At 35.4% G+C, this 15,850-nt stretch overlaps 1 protein-coding gene across 2 annotated transcripts in view; it reads left to right on the top strand.

Annotated features, from left to right (window-relative positions):
* LOC128996503 (uncharacterized) overlaps nucleotides 1-15,824 on the top strand; it is a 46,116-nt gene extending 30,292 nt beyond the window's left edge. For both annotated transcript variants that reach the window (XM_054421880.1, XM_054421879.1), the window contains 7 exons: nucleotides 9,246-9,323; nucleotides 9,989-10,125; nucleotides 11,176-11,324; nucleotides 11,531-11,762; nucleotides 12,546-12,813; nucleotides 13,393-13,691; nucleotides 15,213-15,824. In XM_054421880.1, the coding sequence (XP_054277855.1) occupies nucleotides 9,249-9,323; nucleotides 9,989-10,125; nucleotides 11,176-11,324; nucleotides 11,531-11,762; nucleotides 12,546-12,813; nucleotides 13,393-13,691; nucleotides 15,213-15,387 (1,335 nt within the window). In that variant the 5' untranslated portion in view covers nucleotides 9,246-9,248 and the 3' untranslated portion in view covers nucleotides 15,388-15,824. The remainder of the gene's footprint in view (nucleotides 1-9,245; nucleotides 9,324-9,988; nucleotides 10,126-11,175; nucleotides 11,325-11,530; nucleotides 11,763-12,545; nucleotides 12,814-13,392; nucleotides 13,692-15,212) is intronic.
* Nucleotides 15,825-15,850: the final 26 nt, after the last annotated feature.

The following is a 15,850-nucleotide window of genomic DNA, read 5'->3' as shown; positions in this document are numbered from 1 at the left end:
TTTGAACTATAAACAAAATGGTACATAACCCAATGCTGTAAGATTACCTACAGTTCAAAAGTTAATGCAACCTTTGTGGTTTTACCCATAAAATCCTATACTTACTCCCACGGCTTGCCCGTGATAAGGAATGTTGATAATGGGAGAAAAGTATGTGTCAGATTTTTGATACCGTATAGTTTAAATAAATTACACTACGAGCAATATTTATTAAGCCAAAGTTTGTTAACCTAGATATAAAACGAGTTTTAATTTATGAAAGACTGAGGTACTGAAACTTCATCACAATTTATTGGATCACTCTGAAATTGATCCTCTGCGTGCTATCACAGACAAAAAGAATTTAATATAGACTGTAAGTAGTGCTGCGGTTACTAATGTTACCATAGGTTCTGGCGCAGACCGCTGGAAGCGCCGTGTAGTTACGCAGTGCCATAGATAAAACATATGGTAGCGCGTATGTCGTAACTACGTGGCGCTCCCAGCTGTGAGCGCCAGAACCTGGTAACCGCAGCACAGCTGACGGTCTATATTTAATTTTTTTTGTCTATGGTGCTATGTGAATTTGCAAAGTAATATTGTCAAAGTTACATTATCACTTCGGAGATTGAACTATGAGTTGTGGCGGTAGTTCTAATTACTTTGACTTTGAAAGAGTTAAAAGCTGATAGAAATGTTAATGAGTTGAAAGAAAGGTTGGGAACATGATGGTACTGTACGTGTAGCATAAGCTTTGTTGGAGGGTTTGACATTCGGAATAGCCACATGCAAAATTGTTTCAGGTGACAACTACACAACTTTCGTTGTTGCATGCATAAACTTTATTCGGGAAATATAACGTTTGTGAATAAAATGAGGTACAAGTGGTCACTGATAAACCTACCTATTTTCATTGGACTGAGATAAAAAAAATGCGTATACCTTAAAAGATTTTGTAAAGATTATTTTTGTTTTCAGACAAATTAGGAAAAAAGTGTGATTTGGAAAATTTTTTCATGTGGCGATTCCGAATGCCAAAACAACAGTACTTCCAACAAATCTAAAGCTGCATATGGTAACATTATGTCCATAATTTCTTTCAATTCATTATCATCTCAATTTTCTCGATAAAGGTCAAAGTAGTTATGACTCCATTATTCATAGTTCAATCATCGAGTTGATATGGTGCATCTTCAAATGGATGTGTATAGTAAACAAACTAAAGACGTTCTCTTATCAAAACAAACTCGTTTCGATTAGACGCTCCTCGCAAAAATGAAATTGAAGTTTGCCGCATTATCAATTCCAGATATTGCAAAAACTCCATTCTGATTAGGAGTTCGTGCCGTATCTCTTATCATTTATCAGTTAATCTAAGCGGTGAATGAAAGTGGATTCCGTAATGTAAAAGGAATGTTAGAAATTAGATTTCGTATTACTGTACTTTATCCCTTATTCGCTCCTATCAACTGAAAAGATATTTCAGTAGTTTGAGACTAGTGATTATTTAATTTTACTGCACTTAAACAAGTAAATTTGAAAATAATAATTAAAATCCTTTCAAAACATTCATCTATGTTTAACTGTTATAAGTTTTGGTAACATATTTCCATCTTTGTTTGTAAAGTAACATAACCCCTATAACGCTTCAAGGGGCGTACACCTAGTTAATAATTCTCACTAATAAATTACATAGACGCTCCTTAATTGGTTTGTTAATTGGTTTTCTGTTATGGAATTGAATTATGATCACCCTTATTACAACAGTATCGCTTATTTGCATGTGTGAATAAATAAATCAGTTGATTTAATTCGTATTTTTAGACAATTAATTATATTGATCAGCTGACCATAAAATTTCAAGGCGAATATGTATTGTGTCATCGTCAACAGTGTTACGATTTGAACCACCTTTGTAATCTTGTTACAACAATGATGTCTGTCGACTTCTGTGGGTGATTGTGTAGGGGTTTCGTGGGAGTTAAACTGTTTACAACAATGAGTACAGTCCTCAACAAAACACAAACACCTGTTGAGAACAGACGAATAATCACCACCTACTGAATATACAGAAACTACAACTCGATTGCGAACTGTAAGCTTTGGCCACTTTGGGACAAAACAAAACATCGTGTTTGTAATTGTTTAAGTTAATTTATATTCCAGTTTAACTATCTAATTTAGATGATAGTTTTAAGTTTTTGTATTATAGATTATTGCGTCTTTTTTTAGATGTTTCCTCAATAATAGTAATGTAAAATGTATTATTATTTTCATAATAAAAGAGTTCAAAAACTTAAGCAACCCAAATAACCCAAAGACTCTCGAGTAAAGGCTAGACAACCTGTTTACAATGAAAATAACCATTTCTGTATTGTTAAAATACCGATTCTAGAGAATGGCCACTTTTAACTAATAAATTACCGTAACCACGGGACCATTTTGGTTATAGTATATCCAGATGATTACTGTACTGATGAGATCTTGTTCCTAGCAAGCACTTAAAATGGTTGTGGAAACAGCTGATCTTCAGTAACACAGACACAATCATTCCACTCCAATCCACACTCACCCTGAATTCGTAGCATTATGCATAAACGTACACAAAATGAGTTGTCATAAATAGTGACAAAAGTGATATGTTCAGGGTCACAAACACCATGTGTATCTGTTTTACACGTGGGCTTGCATAGTAACCACAATCTGTTTTCCACGTGCCGCTATCATATGGCCAATACCTATGAGTTCTCAAAACATGCCACTAAAAGTATTCGCTTGACATAAATATAAATCAAGAAAAAAAATCACAAACATTTTATCCATCCCCTACCCTACTTATACCTAGAGTGAAGACATTCATTTGATAAGCATCATAGAAGCTGGTTAGGTTTATTTATACTGCGGTTGCGGTATAAAACAGGTTCAACAGAGTTGCAGAGTATAAATAACATCTGTATGCTGTCAACCAAGATTTATGAGGCGATTTAATCCAATCGTTGCGTATAACATAACGTATAATCCTCTGTACACGTACAACTGCGTATAACCGGTTAGCGATGGCGGATTTCTGCGACGGATAACACAAGTAGGTACATCTTTTGAGACTCAACTCGTGAGAATTCGACATATTTGTATCGCAAACAAAATCTCAAAGGTCAAAGGCCACAATGATGAAAAGATGAGTGTTCAAACTAAAAAAAAAATAATAAATAAAAAAAATACGAGAGAGGCTGCCTACACGAACAAGCACGCATTTAAAGGAATTTCGGTTGTGCCTTACACAACCTGCACTGCACTTAAAACAATCTAAAATTTCTCCACCACAAACATATACACATTAGGCACAGCCGCCATTATGTTCAGAAAAACAAAGTAACTTTCTCTGAAAGTATGTAGGCCTTAAAACGTTCCAAATTACCAAACAGGAAGCAGGGAAATTGTAAAAGAAATAATCAGACAAATAGAAATGTTTCTGTTTGAAAAATGATTATAATATTGACAGAATGGTTAATTGGCTAACACATAGGTAGTCTACTATGCAGACAATCCTTTTGATGACTCCAATACTATCAGTGAATGGAATACTGTTGTCTATTTTAATTAGTTTGTCTCGAACTTAAGAAACGTTTAATAATTTTATTGTTTAAACAGCATAACTCAGAGAAATAGTAAATAGGATAAACTGAAAACATCTAAGCGTACTTACGTGGTGTGGAGTGGTATAACTATATCCATAAAAAACATACTCCTTGTGTCCTTATGGCATTTGTGCTCCATTGTCTATTCTATCATATATGTCACTTGATGCTTGATCATAGGTTGACAATCTCCCAATGAACACATTATTAAACCTCAGTCGCCGGTTCGATCCTGAGAAAAGTCATTACAGTAGCTTTTTGATGGTTCGAAACTGGACCAAGATGTCCTTGATCATTGGGCTAAAAAAATAATCCTGGCTAATGAAGTCAGTAAAAAAAGATACACAGATCATCGCACTCCATTCTACACTCATCCTTCACTCATATTAGGGTTAAAATACGCACCTAGGTGGCGTCCATATCTCAATTGATGATTAATTGGTAGTATACTTTCAACAAAAAGTAAAACTCTAAAATCACAACCATGTTGTCATCTTAACAAATACAATAACAAACAAAGAAAACAAATAAATACAGTCATATGTCAAATTAAATCTGAATTTTGAAAATCTTGATTTCTTCTTAGCTTAATTTTGTGTATACTGTATAATATTTAGATTCTAGTTCAACTCAAGAATTTTTTGAAAAATTGGATTAGCTTTGTTATTGTTCATGGTATCGGGTAAACTATTAGTATGTTTTTATGTAATTCGTAAATCTTTGTAACGTAAAATTTATTTTAATCTTTTTCATACTCTGAATTACTAAATATTCATTTATGTTTTCAATTCATGCCGTGTTTTAATAAGATGTTCTGCGAAATAGGATTTCATTGATGTTCTATTTCATAATTTTAAGGCTTGTATGTGTTCTTGGAAATATAAAATATTAAATTTGAAGATGATTTACATTGCACGTTATTGAATCAATTGTTAACTAATATCAACACCAAGTGCAAAATGTTGTTCAGCTACCCAACAGACAGTTTTATATAAACAGTTTTGAGCAACTTAGCTGCAAAAGGATACCCGCGACAACCGGTTTCTCCGGTCAAGTGTCAACATGCAAATGTTTTGCGGCGTCGTATTTTTACAATTGTAACCACAAATTGATGTTCCCATTATATATTCTTTGAGAGTCAGTCGTACAAACCAGTTTCTGCGACTGTACCCAATGTACAACTGTACAGTTGTACTGTTGAACTGTTGTGACTGTACAGTTGTACACATTGAATCCCTTATATAATGTCATGAGGATGAAGATCCTTGTGCCCTTGCAAGTCAGACTATGCGAACAGTTGTTTGTCTTTGGTAGCCTAAATTTGTTTGAAAATTTTAGTTTAAAAACATATGTTTTATCACAAAATGCAATTTAAGTTTTTCTGTGTGGTCAAAATATACGAAAGTTCACGTAATTTACTCTTTCCTACTTTACACTAAGAAATTTGATGGAATAGAAATAGTTGTATCATTAGGCAAATAAAAAAATCGTCTTTTTACATTGTTGGATTCATGTGACGCCAAACTTTATTTTTCATACAGCCTGATCATCTAGAAAAAAAAAATTGTTACGTATGTTGGTTATTCCGCAATTGAACGCTTACCAATAAATATCAAACAATAATCTATTGCAGTATTGTAGTCGAAATAGCCTTGTTTTTGCTTAATGCTTTGCATAATGCTCGAAAGTGTAGATAATTTCGCTAACGGTGAGCTACTCTTTGTTTAACCACTCATCCTTATAGCCAAGGACCGCTCGTTATCCTTAAGCTATACAGCCTTATCAAGGTTATCTAATGCGAACATCAACTCAAATGTGTTTGTAACGACTGCAGGAATCCTATTTGCGTGTTATGAAAATATGTTTGGTTGTAGACTACCACAGATAAGATATTATGACAGATTTTCCTTGTATCGTAAGCAAGAGGTTAATAGACTCGTTGTTGGGTAGACTTCCGTATCTGTTGGCACAAACAACCGAATGAAAACATCGATTATTCGATGTTTCATTCGATATATCGTTTGGTTAGTTAAGTTAACCTTACCTAACCAACCAAACGATATATCGAATAATCGATATATCGATCGATATTTTCATTCGGTTGTTTGCGCCAACACGGAAGTCTACCCTCGTTGTTTATGTGTTGATCCTTTTAACTACAAAAGTTGTCTAGAGGCGACTAAAAGTCAAAAGCACAGTACCTCTGTTATGGATGGCATGGGTTCAAATCCGAATAGTCACTAACAGGTTTTGTGGTTTTGGTCATGTGGTAATACCGCAACCAGGTGGTTTAGAGCCCACTAAGGGGTCTAACTACCAATAAAAAATAAACATGTGTGTTCTTAGGCGATGACATATTTCTCTGCATAGCAGAACACCCAACGCCAAAAGCAATATGTACCACTGAATAATCAAATAAACCACATAAACATCCCCCCCATCACCGAATGCGAAGTAAAATGCACCCAATCCGATGTTGTAAATAAAATGTAAGAAGATTTTTGGTTAGTTTGTGATGAATACTTCAATGTAATTAACACATTTCTGATTATTTCTATGCAAAATAACCAACGGATGAAGTACAATAATTTTGCAATATTGTTCCTGTTCAATATAAGCTGCTGTTAAAACAATGGACTTATAAGTCCATTACACTAATTACCCCCCCCCCCCCCTTGTTATAACAAGGGGCGTTATCGTGAAATTTGAGAGGTGAACCCACTAAAACTACTTTAGGGCATAGACTCTCTATAGCCTCTTTTATTTGCAGAATGTAGATATGCCGTGGATTGAACCCGGCACTCTCGCAACTATAGACACTGCAGCATCACTATATACTAACTCCCCCCTCCATTCCGATCCGGTTCACAAGTGACACAACATTGCCGCCAATGTGATTAACGCACGCACACGCATGCTTATCCGCGCGGCAGATCTTAATTGTAACGATCGTTCGTGTTTGCGACACGTGAATTTAGAGCGGTGATCGTCTGTGGCAACTACAACTGCAACTACAGATCACAAAGATAACAGTCGAGATAGTTTGCACACCGTGGCTTTGATTAAACAAACTCCTTAGATTTCAAGAGATAGGTTTTATGTTGTGTGTTCTTGTTCTTCCTTACCAAGGACTAAATGAGTATGTAAATTTGTTTTCCCCAAAGATTTAGAAAGCATTTAACCTAAAATACTTGAATTATAACCTCAAAAATAAGATTCAAGATTTTTCTAGATTTTCCAAAGTCGAAGAGTCTCATATTATATCGCCATATTATATCGAACAAAAATTTAAGTTTCGAGAATTCCAAAAATGATCAAAGTCTTATCAACACTAGTACACATGGGAAATTTCTCAGTCCTTAGCTTATAGATTGAAACATCACCAAAAATATTGATTGTCATAAAAACCAACAAGTATTGGTTGGCTAGTGACTTAAATTGATCAAAAGCCAAGTTCAACAAAACAATAGTGCAACAAGTGTTCAAGTGGTGTTTCTATTTTCTGACCACATTATGGCAGAATATCAAGTGATGGAGGAAAATAATAAACTTGTTAGATTACATGTGAAAACTATATACCGTAGTTTAATTTTGTAAATGAATTTATTATAACTTTTTATTCAAACATATATAGTTAAAACAACTCTTAAAGATAGTTTTGGAGCCAGTGAAACAGGTCTAATCGTACAATAATTGTTATATAATTTAATATAGTTAATCCTATACTATAATACCCAAGCTAAGCCCGCCTAGCTAAGTCTGTTTGTCTGTCTTTATATATATCTCGACATCCAGCAGAAGGAATTTTTGGAATTAGGGACTCATAGCCCTAAAAAAACGTGATTGGTAACAGCCCCAGGAACATTCACATTTCGTTACACAACGCATTTGTAAATTTAAAAATTTTAGCCTTATAGGTTGCTATGTTCATTTTGGTTGAACAAAATAAAAAGCTCAAAGTAAACAAAATACTTGTAACATGTGTTTACAACAAGCCTTCTACAGTATACTAGTAAATAACAAAATACAGTACAAAGGGAAAAACATCAGTTGTAACCCAATAGTCAATGGTTGTAAATATTTAATTACACTGAAAATTACTGGACATAGGGGAAAATAGAAGTGTTTTGTATTGGTGCCGGGTCGAGTGCACTGGTGTCAACTCAATGTTTCACTCTCATTTAAGTGTATATTTTACTATTTTTATTCACTCTTTTATTATTTACATAATTTGGACAGCTGTATTTAGTTGAATTATACTTTAATACTTTTCATTGAAATGGCGACCATAAATTATAGGTATTTTAAGCCAAGTATGAATTAGTATTCAGTTAATTGTGTTACAATAATCTTTATAGTAAGCAATATACGCTTAATCGGACTTACCTTCTTCAGTTAATCCATCATATGAGAGTATTTTAGAGAGTGCTGCTCGTGCTAACGTTTTACTCATACTTAAAGAAAGATTTAATTTAGTACCAAGTAATAAATCACACCCCTTACATTTGCTGTACTCCCTGTATTAACCTGGTATATTAATTCCTACTATAGGAACTAATATCAAAAATACTTCTTTATTGTTTTTAACATTTGTTTTATTTATTTACACAGAAAGAAATGTGTAATAAAAATAAACTAATTTGTTGGATTACCAAGTTAAAATATCTATCATAATAAATTGAAATTCCACTGAAACTTAAATAATAAAAGCCGAAATTAGTTATAAAGATAATGCGAGTGAGTTTCCATACCATCAACTTACTTACTGTAGTCAAATCTATTAATTTACGAAAATTGGATCAAAACTTGATAGTCCTTTGCAGTCTACTCGCTAATAGCTACTGTTAGTTATCAGTTAACAATAGACCTACAGTAATTAGTTCTGTGTTTCTTAGATACAGAAAGAAGGCGTGTGCATCATAAGTTAACTACTTTAACATATGAGTCTGTTTCAATGTCTCCACCATCTAAAGCATCTAGCTGCAAGTCTTCAATTACAACTTGTATCTCAAATTAAGGAACTAATTCTATAGCATTACTTAAGTTTTATCACTGAGTAGTGTGACAGAAAATAAGCAATATTTTTCATTACTTAAGTCCTCTGCCCTTTGAGGGAGAGCTAACAAACTTTGAAGACAAAGAATAAACGATTCTTCATTTATTCTACTTGGTTACATTCATCGATATGACACTACGTGTATACAATTCAACTTTGATATTCTGCAAACTTTGATAATAATTGCTTTTGAAAGTTTTTTCTACCTTTAGAGAAAACGAACAACCTTTGACGGTTTAAAATATCAACAGTTCTTCAGTCGTTTATTTCACAGGGTAACGTTGAATAATCCAACTCAAATAATTAACTTGAACTAAATGAACTTATACTACGACTACGATTCCCTGATTCTGGAAACTTTCATGAAATATTGTTACGATAACTCTGCTTTATAGGTTGTAAAATCATGAGTCATATTTTGCATAGCAGTGACAATAAACTTTACCTATCTGCAGTATTGTTCATCATCTAACCTTGGTGATAATTATATAGAGCAAGAAATGTCAAAGTACAGTTTGTGTTGATATAATTTGGGTATTGGGTATGATTATAAGAACTCTTATTGTTTACAGGCCATGACCGGGCTAGAAGTATGTGGGCATGTTGACGTCAAAGTTCCCTCAAAAGGCAGAAAATTCGGGGTTTGGAAGGTAAGATTTTGAGATACCAATTTAGTAGCTAGTATGATTGTTTTTATTTTTTTTTATTTTTTAAGACGTTGGCAGTCTCTTTTAACCTTAAGAGAGAGATAACTTTCCTTTAGGATGGGTAAGAAATTATTTTAAAAGTGTACATTTTTTAACAAGCTAAACTGATAGAATTGTAAACTATCATCTTTGAGTGACATTGACTACCACATTAACAACTAAGGTGGAGTAGTATTTTTCATCACTGGGAGCGAAAGTGGCTTTGTTGAAGTCATAATTTATCTTTTATTATAAACTAGCAGAGCACCCGTCCTTTGTACGGGTTTGGCGTATAAGTATAAAATGCTTATTGCACTTATTTAAAAATTTAATACGTTAAAGTTATGTTTTCTTGAAAAATGCAATCAGAAAAATATTAGAATTCTAATGGATTATTAAAACAAGTTACCTTAAAGAAAACACACACAAAGTTGAATAGTATTTCATAACAAGTATCGAAAGTGGCATTTTCCGAAGTATATTTGTTGCTTGTGGCAAAAAGTATCCTATGAACTTCATCCAAGAAGGTGTTTACGGCTTACATGAAGTTCCACAACATGCCTCCCACGGGAACTGTCATGTAAACACTTCACCTTGTAACGTAATATACTATTTCTTTACGTTCGCAGGCTTGGAGGCAGCAATGGTGCATTGTAAGATGTGGGCAAGACAGAACAATACAGATGGTCCTCGGTCACGGACACAACAGTCCTACGAGCTGTATAGTGATCCCATACAACGCTGTACTGTGCAGATCAGAATCTAGGTATGTACTATAACCACAATGATTACAGAGTGTTTTGTAATATTTAACAATTACTTATTTCTCAATAAGTTGAGATTGTCGAGTCTTTAAAAGACGTGAAATTACATCTTCGCTCTGTTTTTTCAAAAGCTTTCTGCAGAGTCAGTGCTCGATTTGTGGGGAACACAGGAGAATGGAGGTCCCTCCCTTTCAGAAGGATAAAAAAATTTGCGTAAATTGGTAAATAGGTACAAATCACATTACAGTAGCTCCCTCTTATCCGGACTCCACGGGACCGAGGCCAGTCCGGATAGCGGTTTTCCAGTTAAGCCGACGTCCCAAAAAACTCGTTAAAACGGACTATTTACGGTGATATTTGAATTAAAATCTTTCCCACGAGAACAGCCGTTTCAGTACCCCCCACTTCCTGCCGATCTAGTCTGGTTAAACCGATGTGCTGATAAAAATTTTCTGGTTAAAGAGAAGTCATTTCCGTCGAGTGTAGTCCGGTTAAAAGGTGTCCGGATAAGAGGGAGTCTACTGTAAATAGGTTACTGTTCCAGCACCTCATTTTTTACAAATCGAGCATGGTACAGAGGTATTACTTAACAAAATAAGCAAAATCTTCCAGGTCTTGAAATGCCACCATTACAATGACATTCTCCTAACTAACTTTGTAAAAATTTTCAACACAGACAAGGTCTGTGCAATTTTACATTGTGCATTGAAATTGACTTAAAATAGAATGTGGGGAGCTTTTCTAGCCCACTAATCTCTCACTTTACAACGGAGTTTGTAAATGGTACACACGGTAACTGATAGTTAAGGTGTAATTGATATGTCTTCATTCATAGGGATTGAGAATGAAAAAGAAAAGAAATTAGATGGAAAGGGCTCAGGTGAGCAGCCCCATTCTTTAAGTTGGAAGATTCCTGATCCCAAAGCAATGTATATACAAATTGTAATGGACAATGTTCTAAACTCATCTCTCAAATAACATAAACTTAACATCACCGAAAATGAAATTATAAAAAGAATCATCTTACTGACCAATGACCATTACTGTTACAGGTCAAGGCCATATGCGTTTGGCGTCTTCTGCTCAAGCAGTGTGACCCGTTTCCGTCAGCCAATCGTATTTTTAGCAGCGCGATCTGAGACTCAGTCCCAAAATTTGATGCTCAAGATAAGAAATTTAATATCAAAACCAAAAATACCAGGTAAATTTGTGATTTTCAATTCTAGTTTTTAACTACTGTATTGCATGTAAGATAAAAATATTTCAACATTGAAAAGTACTTTTGTTAAATAGCATTGAGTGTCGTTTTGAAATGGGAAACGTATGGTCACAAGTATTCTTTTTTACCAGTTGGAGGTTTCTGTGTGTGTTCAACTCAGACTGATCCAACTAAAACTTTGATTTCAGTGGAGCCAGGACTATTCTCCGTATCTCTGATAGACAATACACACTCTCGAACCGCAGGGTTGGCAGGTCTGTATGGGACTCTGAGCACCTCTCTGACAGGCATCACAGTTGGCGACCCTGCTACTGGTCAGATCAAGGTCCATTGGCGCTGGCCGCAAGTGGATAGAGTCAGCCTAGCTCCTGTTTGTACACCGGAAGATAAGGGTCATGTTGTTATCCTGCATACTTCCAGGTACTGTACTTACAAAAATAGTTACTATGCATAAGTTTAAAAATGCACGTGTATGCATTATAGATCACCAAATATAATGCTTAGCTTCAATATTTAATGGGAAAGTAGTCAGGATGTTACATAAGGTTTTGTTAAACAAAACATAAATTCATATTGATCACAACAAGTGTATATTGAATTGACTGATGGAATGGTGTAGACAACCCATCTATGTGGAACTGTTTAATCCATATTTTTTCTCCTATGATAGTTGGGAAGAATATGAAAGATGCTATAGTTGATTCAGTTTAAAAGTTGGTATGTTTGACAGAGATTTGTATCAGTGCACTCCTGTCAGTGGCCCAATTTCACTATGTTAGCTTATGTTCAAGGACTTTAACATAGAAATGGAATGTCTAGTTGTTTTCTTGGTCAAAGCATAAAGTTTAAGATGGTATTACAAACAACCTAACATAACATTTAGTTTTGTTCAAGGAGGTTCTCTAGGTCAGGATTTTGAATTTTAGAAGGGCAGCTAGCTTACCTAAGAAGAAGTACTAACAGGTTGCATAGAATACACAGATTGCACATGAATCACAAAATATTCCGTCCCAAATGTTTATTTGTTTGACAGTGTTCAAATTCATTTGTTGACTAATGACTAAGTTCCCCAGGGGACGAAATACTGTAAGTTACCTTTACTTATTCTAAGGTAAGCTAGCAGCTATCCCTTTCCCATACAATTCAAACATTCATTTATACATAACCTACAAAGTTTTAATGAATTTTTTCCTCTCGTTCCAGTGAGTTCTCCTGTGGAGAAGGAGAGCTGCGTCTCTTCTGTCTCCAAGGTAGCGAACTTGACACTGAGATATCCAAGTTCCTATCCAAACCCCAACATCGCCTCACGTCCTCCCCCCTCCCCCCTCTGCCACACCCCTCACCTGCCCTGCTGGCGTCGCGTCGCCTCAGTCGTAGCGAGGGGGACCTGCGCTGCTGGCCGCAAGACTCCAACTTCTCTTTGTTTCATCTCCGCACTCAGAGCATGTCGAGAAACACCTCCAACGATAAGGTGGGTTTGAATTGAGTTTCAACTGTGGCATAGTTGGATAGCACAAAAAATAAAAAGATCTGTGTAATTGTGTCAGTTATTGAATAGATATGAAAGTGTCTGTGGTCAACCATTTTTGAAAGTAAGTCTTCGAATAAAACCACTTTTCCGCTTTTGAGTCTGGATCTTACATAATACAAAAAGCGGACAATAATTCGACAACCTTGGATTAAGTGCATGGCTTCTGCCACTCTTGCAAGATAAGATAAGGAGATAAAAAAAAAAAAAAACAATGAAGTACAATGACCACTCGTCACAACTGTAAAATATGAGATAAAGTCTAAATGGCAAAAGCAATGCACTGATGCTGTTCATTGAAGCTACTTACTTAGGTCAGTTATGTGTCATGGTCTTAATTGGCAAGAGTTAATCTGGAACTTGTGTAAATAATAAATATTCTCCTCAGGTTCGCAACAAAAAACTTCTAGTTTATCAGGTTTTGAGTTAGCAAGACCTTACTCGATAGCAAAAATTGTAAGATAACAAAAACAAATTCATGCTAATTAATTGTCTAATTACTATTTGGACATTTCCCTACAGGTTGCCAGTAGCCTAATCCATGCAGGGCTCGGCCTCATGTTAACAACCCCTGGGTGTAGTGAGCCCGACTCCCTCCACGACTACCAGTGTCTGGACTCCTATTGGCCAGAGCCAGATACGCTGGGAGATCTGCCGAACCTAGAGTCCCGCAGAGCACAGTTCCGAGACGGCCGTCGGGAGTCTGGAGTATCAATAGCTTCCGGGATCTACGAGGAGATTGACGAGAACGATTACGAGAGCATGCGACCTCAGGTGGAGGATCCCCCTCCACTGCCGCCTAGGAAGCACGAGCCTAGCGGGTAGGTGGTGATTTGGAGGGAAATCTGTAGTTATTCATGCCTAAGTGACCCATCTATGTACCCGTGCACCTCCATTGCATAATGGGCCACTGAAACGCAATGGGCTAAAGTATCCCTTCTTTTTTGTCCCACCTTCACATCCTAGGGTGCTAGGTTCTACACATTACTTCAGGCTAATCCTAGAGGGTCGCGGCATTATCACATAGATAAAATTCATTTGTGATTAGAGTGATTTGAATGCAGGACTTCGGGCTCCAAAGCCCCATGCTCTACTACTAGATCAGCTCGCTCCCACAGTATACTCCTTCTAAGAGTAAGTAAGCTCACTCTTTATACACTTTCAAAACAAGTTGCCTCGGGTATTCTGAGGTTAGATGTGTGAAACATCAGACCACAGTAGAACTGAAGTTTTCAGTTCAGAAAACATCTGCAACAAATCGGTTTGTATGATAGTGCACTACTATGTATGAAAAACGGTAGGTCAGAGGAGGAAACAGCTGATTTTACCTGCTCTTTGACTATATGAGGAGCTCTTTGAGTTAAGAAGGGCAACTCTTGGCAATCAGGTAAGAGGGAGTCATCTTTTTAGAGGAACTGATTGGTATACTGCAGACGTTTCTCAGGTGCTTGGATATTTATGGTCTCTTAAACAACTCATTGGTATGTGCATAAATTCTACAAATCCGGATGAAGTACTTTGTGGCTTCGACCTTTTCCTTTACCATAAGTTAAGACCTGTGGATGTAAATTTATCAGTAACTAGCGCCTCTAACACTTTAAGTAGGATAGTAATGTTTAATTTGAGTATTAATTTTTTTTGCAATTTGGCCAAATTTTCTTTTACCCTGTTAGTGAGCCAACACTCATTTCTTTAACACATTCCAATACCCTGATCGTCAAAGAAGGTAGTCGTAATTTGTTCTCCGCTATGAATAACCTTTGAAAATTTATAGAATAGATGTCCTATTACCTATTCCTATGTCAATTCTGTAGCGATTTTGGAATAAAAATGAACACTTTAAGATGAGTGGGATGTGGTCAATTATTGATTTCAGTTGAGTACGTTAATTTTTTAACTACACCAAATTGAGAGGAAAACGCATTGTAAACTACAGAATCTTTTTCACCAAATTTTTAACCCTTTATTTTATTGTGTTTGTGTTGTTTTTCATCACTAAAACTATCGGTTAAGAGACAATACATATAATTCAAAGAACCTACATAAGCCAAACCACAACAAAATTAAATATTTCCAGGAATTGTAATTGCTGGGAGATTTAACCTGTCTTTTTGCCTGCAGCTTATTTAATAGTTTGCCAGTTCGTAGTAAACCAAAGACTAGTTTTAGTAGACAGTATGTGTTGCCGCTGTGCCAGCTCACCTCTTGCTCTGCTTGAAACATTCCAAGCACAGGTCGTTGAGGCTTATTTAGTTGGGTAAGTATAGGTTAACAGAGGCTGCCAACCTCTTAAAAATATGTATTGAATGAGGTTTGTACAACATATTTGTTTTTCTATTCAGGTCAGAAGAAGAATATTCTACGCCAGATCTTATTTACTCTGTCGCTGAAGACAAAGAAGAAGAAGAAGAAGAACCACTATATCTACCTATGTCTCCGGGAAATCGTAAGGAAGATACTTACGTTGTGATGGCGAACCTCATCAACAAAAACCACATATCCGAGCCAGTATTGTGATAAGTTTTATTCATTCTATTTCTCGTCTTTCAATTATCAAGGACTTTCACTTTCATGACAAACTCAATAAAAAGACTTTCATCATTGTCTATAAAAGACTTAAGATTTTTTACTTATTAATTATAAGATTGTACATAAGTTAGGGATGTTTTTCTAGTAACGTTACCCATACATTTTATAAATTGAATTTTCACAATAAATGTTTTAACTGTTTTGATTTTCAGTCTAAATTAGTGTTACGATATATTGCGAGATTTTAAGGGATTCCATAAAATTTATTTAGGATGTTTATATTTGTAATCTTTGCACAAATATCTATTAATAAGAACTGAGCGCTTATATTTTTGGACTTATTGTGATGTTTCGATGTTTTATTCTCTAAGCAGTTTTTATACGTGTATTATTCTGGTAAACTCAGTCAAATATACTACTTTGTTTATAAGCTAACTGGTTCCGTTTTTTT

Source organism: Macrosteles quadrilineatus, unplaced genomic scaffold (assembly GCF_028750875.1).
Source record: "Macrosteles quadrilineatus isolate MER2022 unplaced genomic scaffold, UCM_ALF_1.0 Scaffold_6__1_contigs__length_79288215, whole genome shotgun sequence".
NCBI lineage: Eukaryota > Metazoa > Arthropoda > Insecta > Hemiptera > Cicadellidae > Macrosteles > Macrosteles quadrilineatus.
Note: the sequence above shows the minus strand (reverse complement) of the source record. Positions and strands in the feature narration are given on the sequence as shown.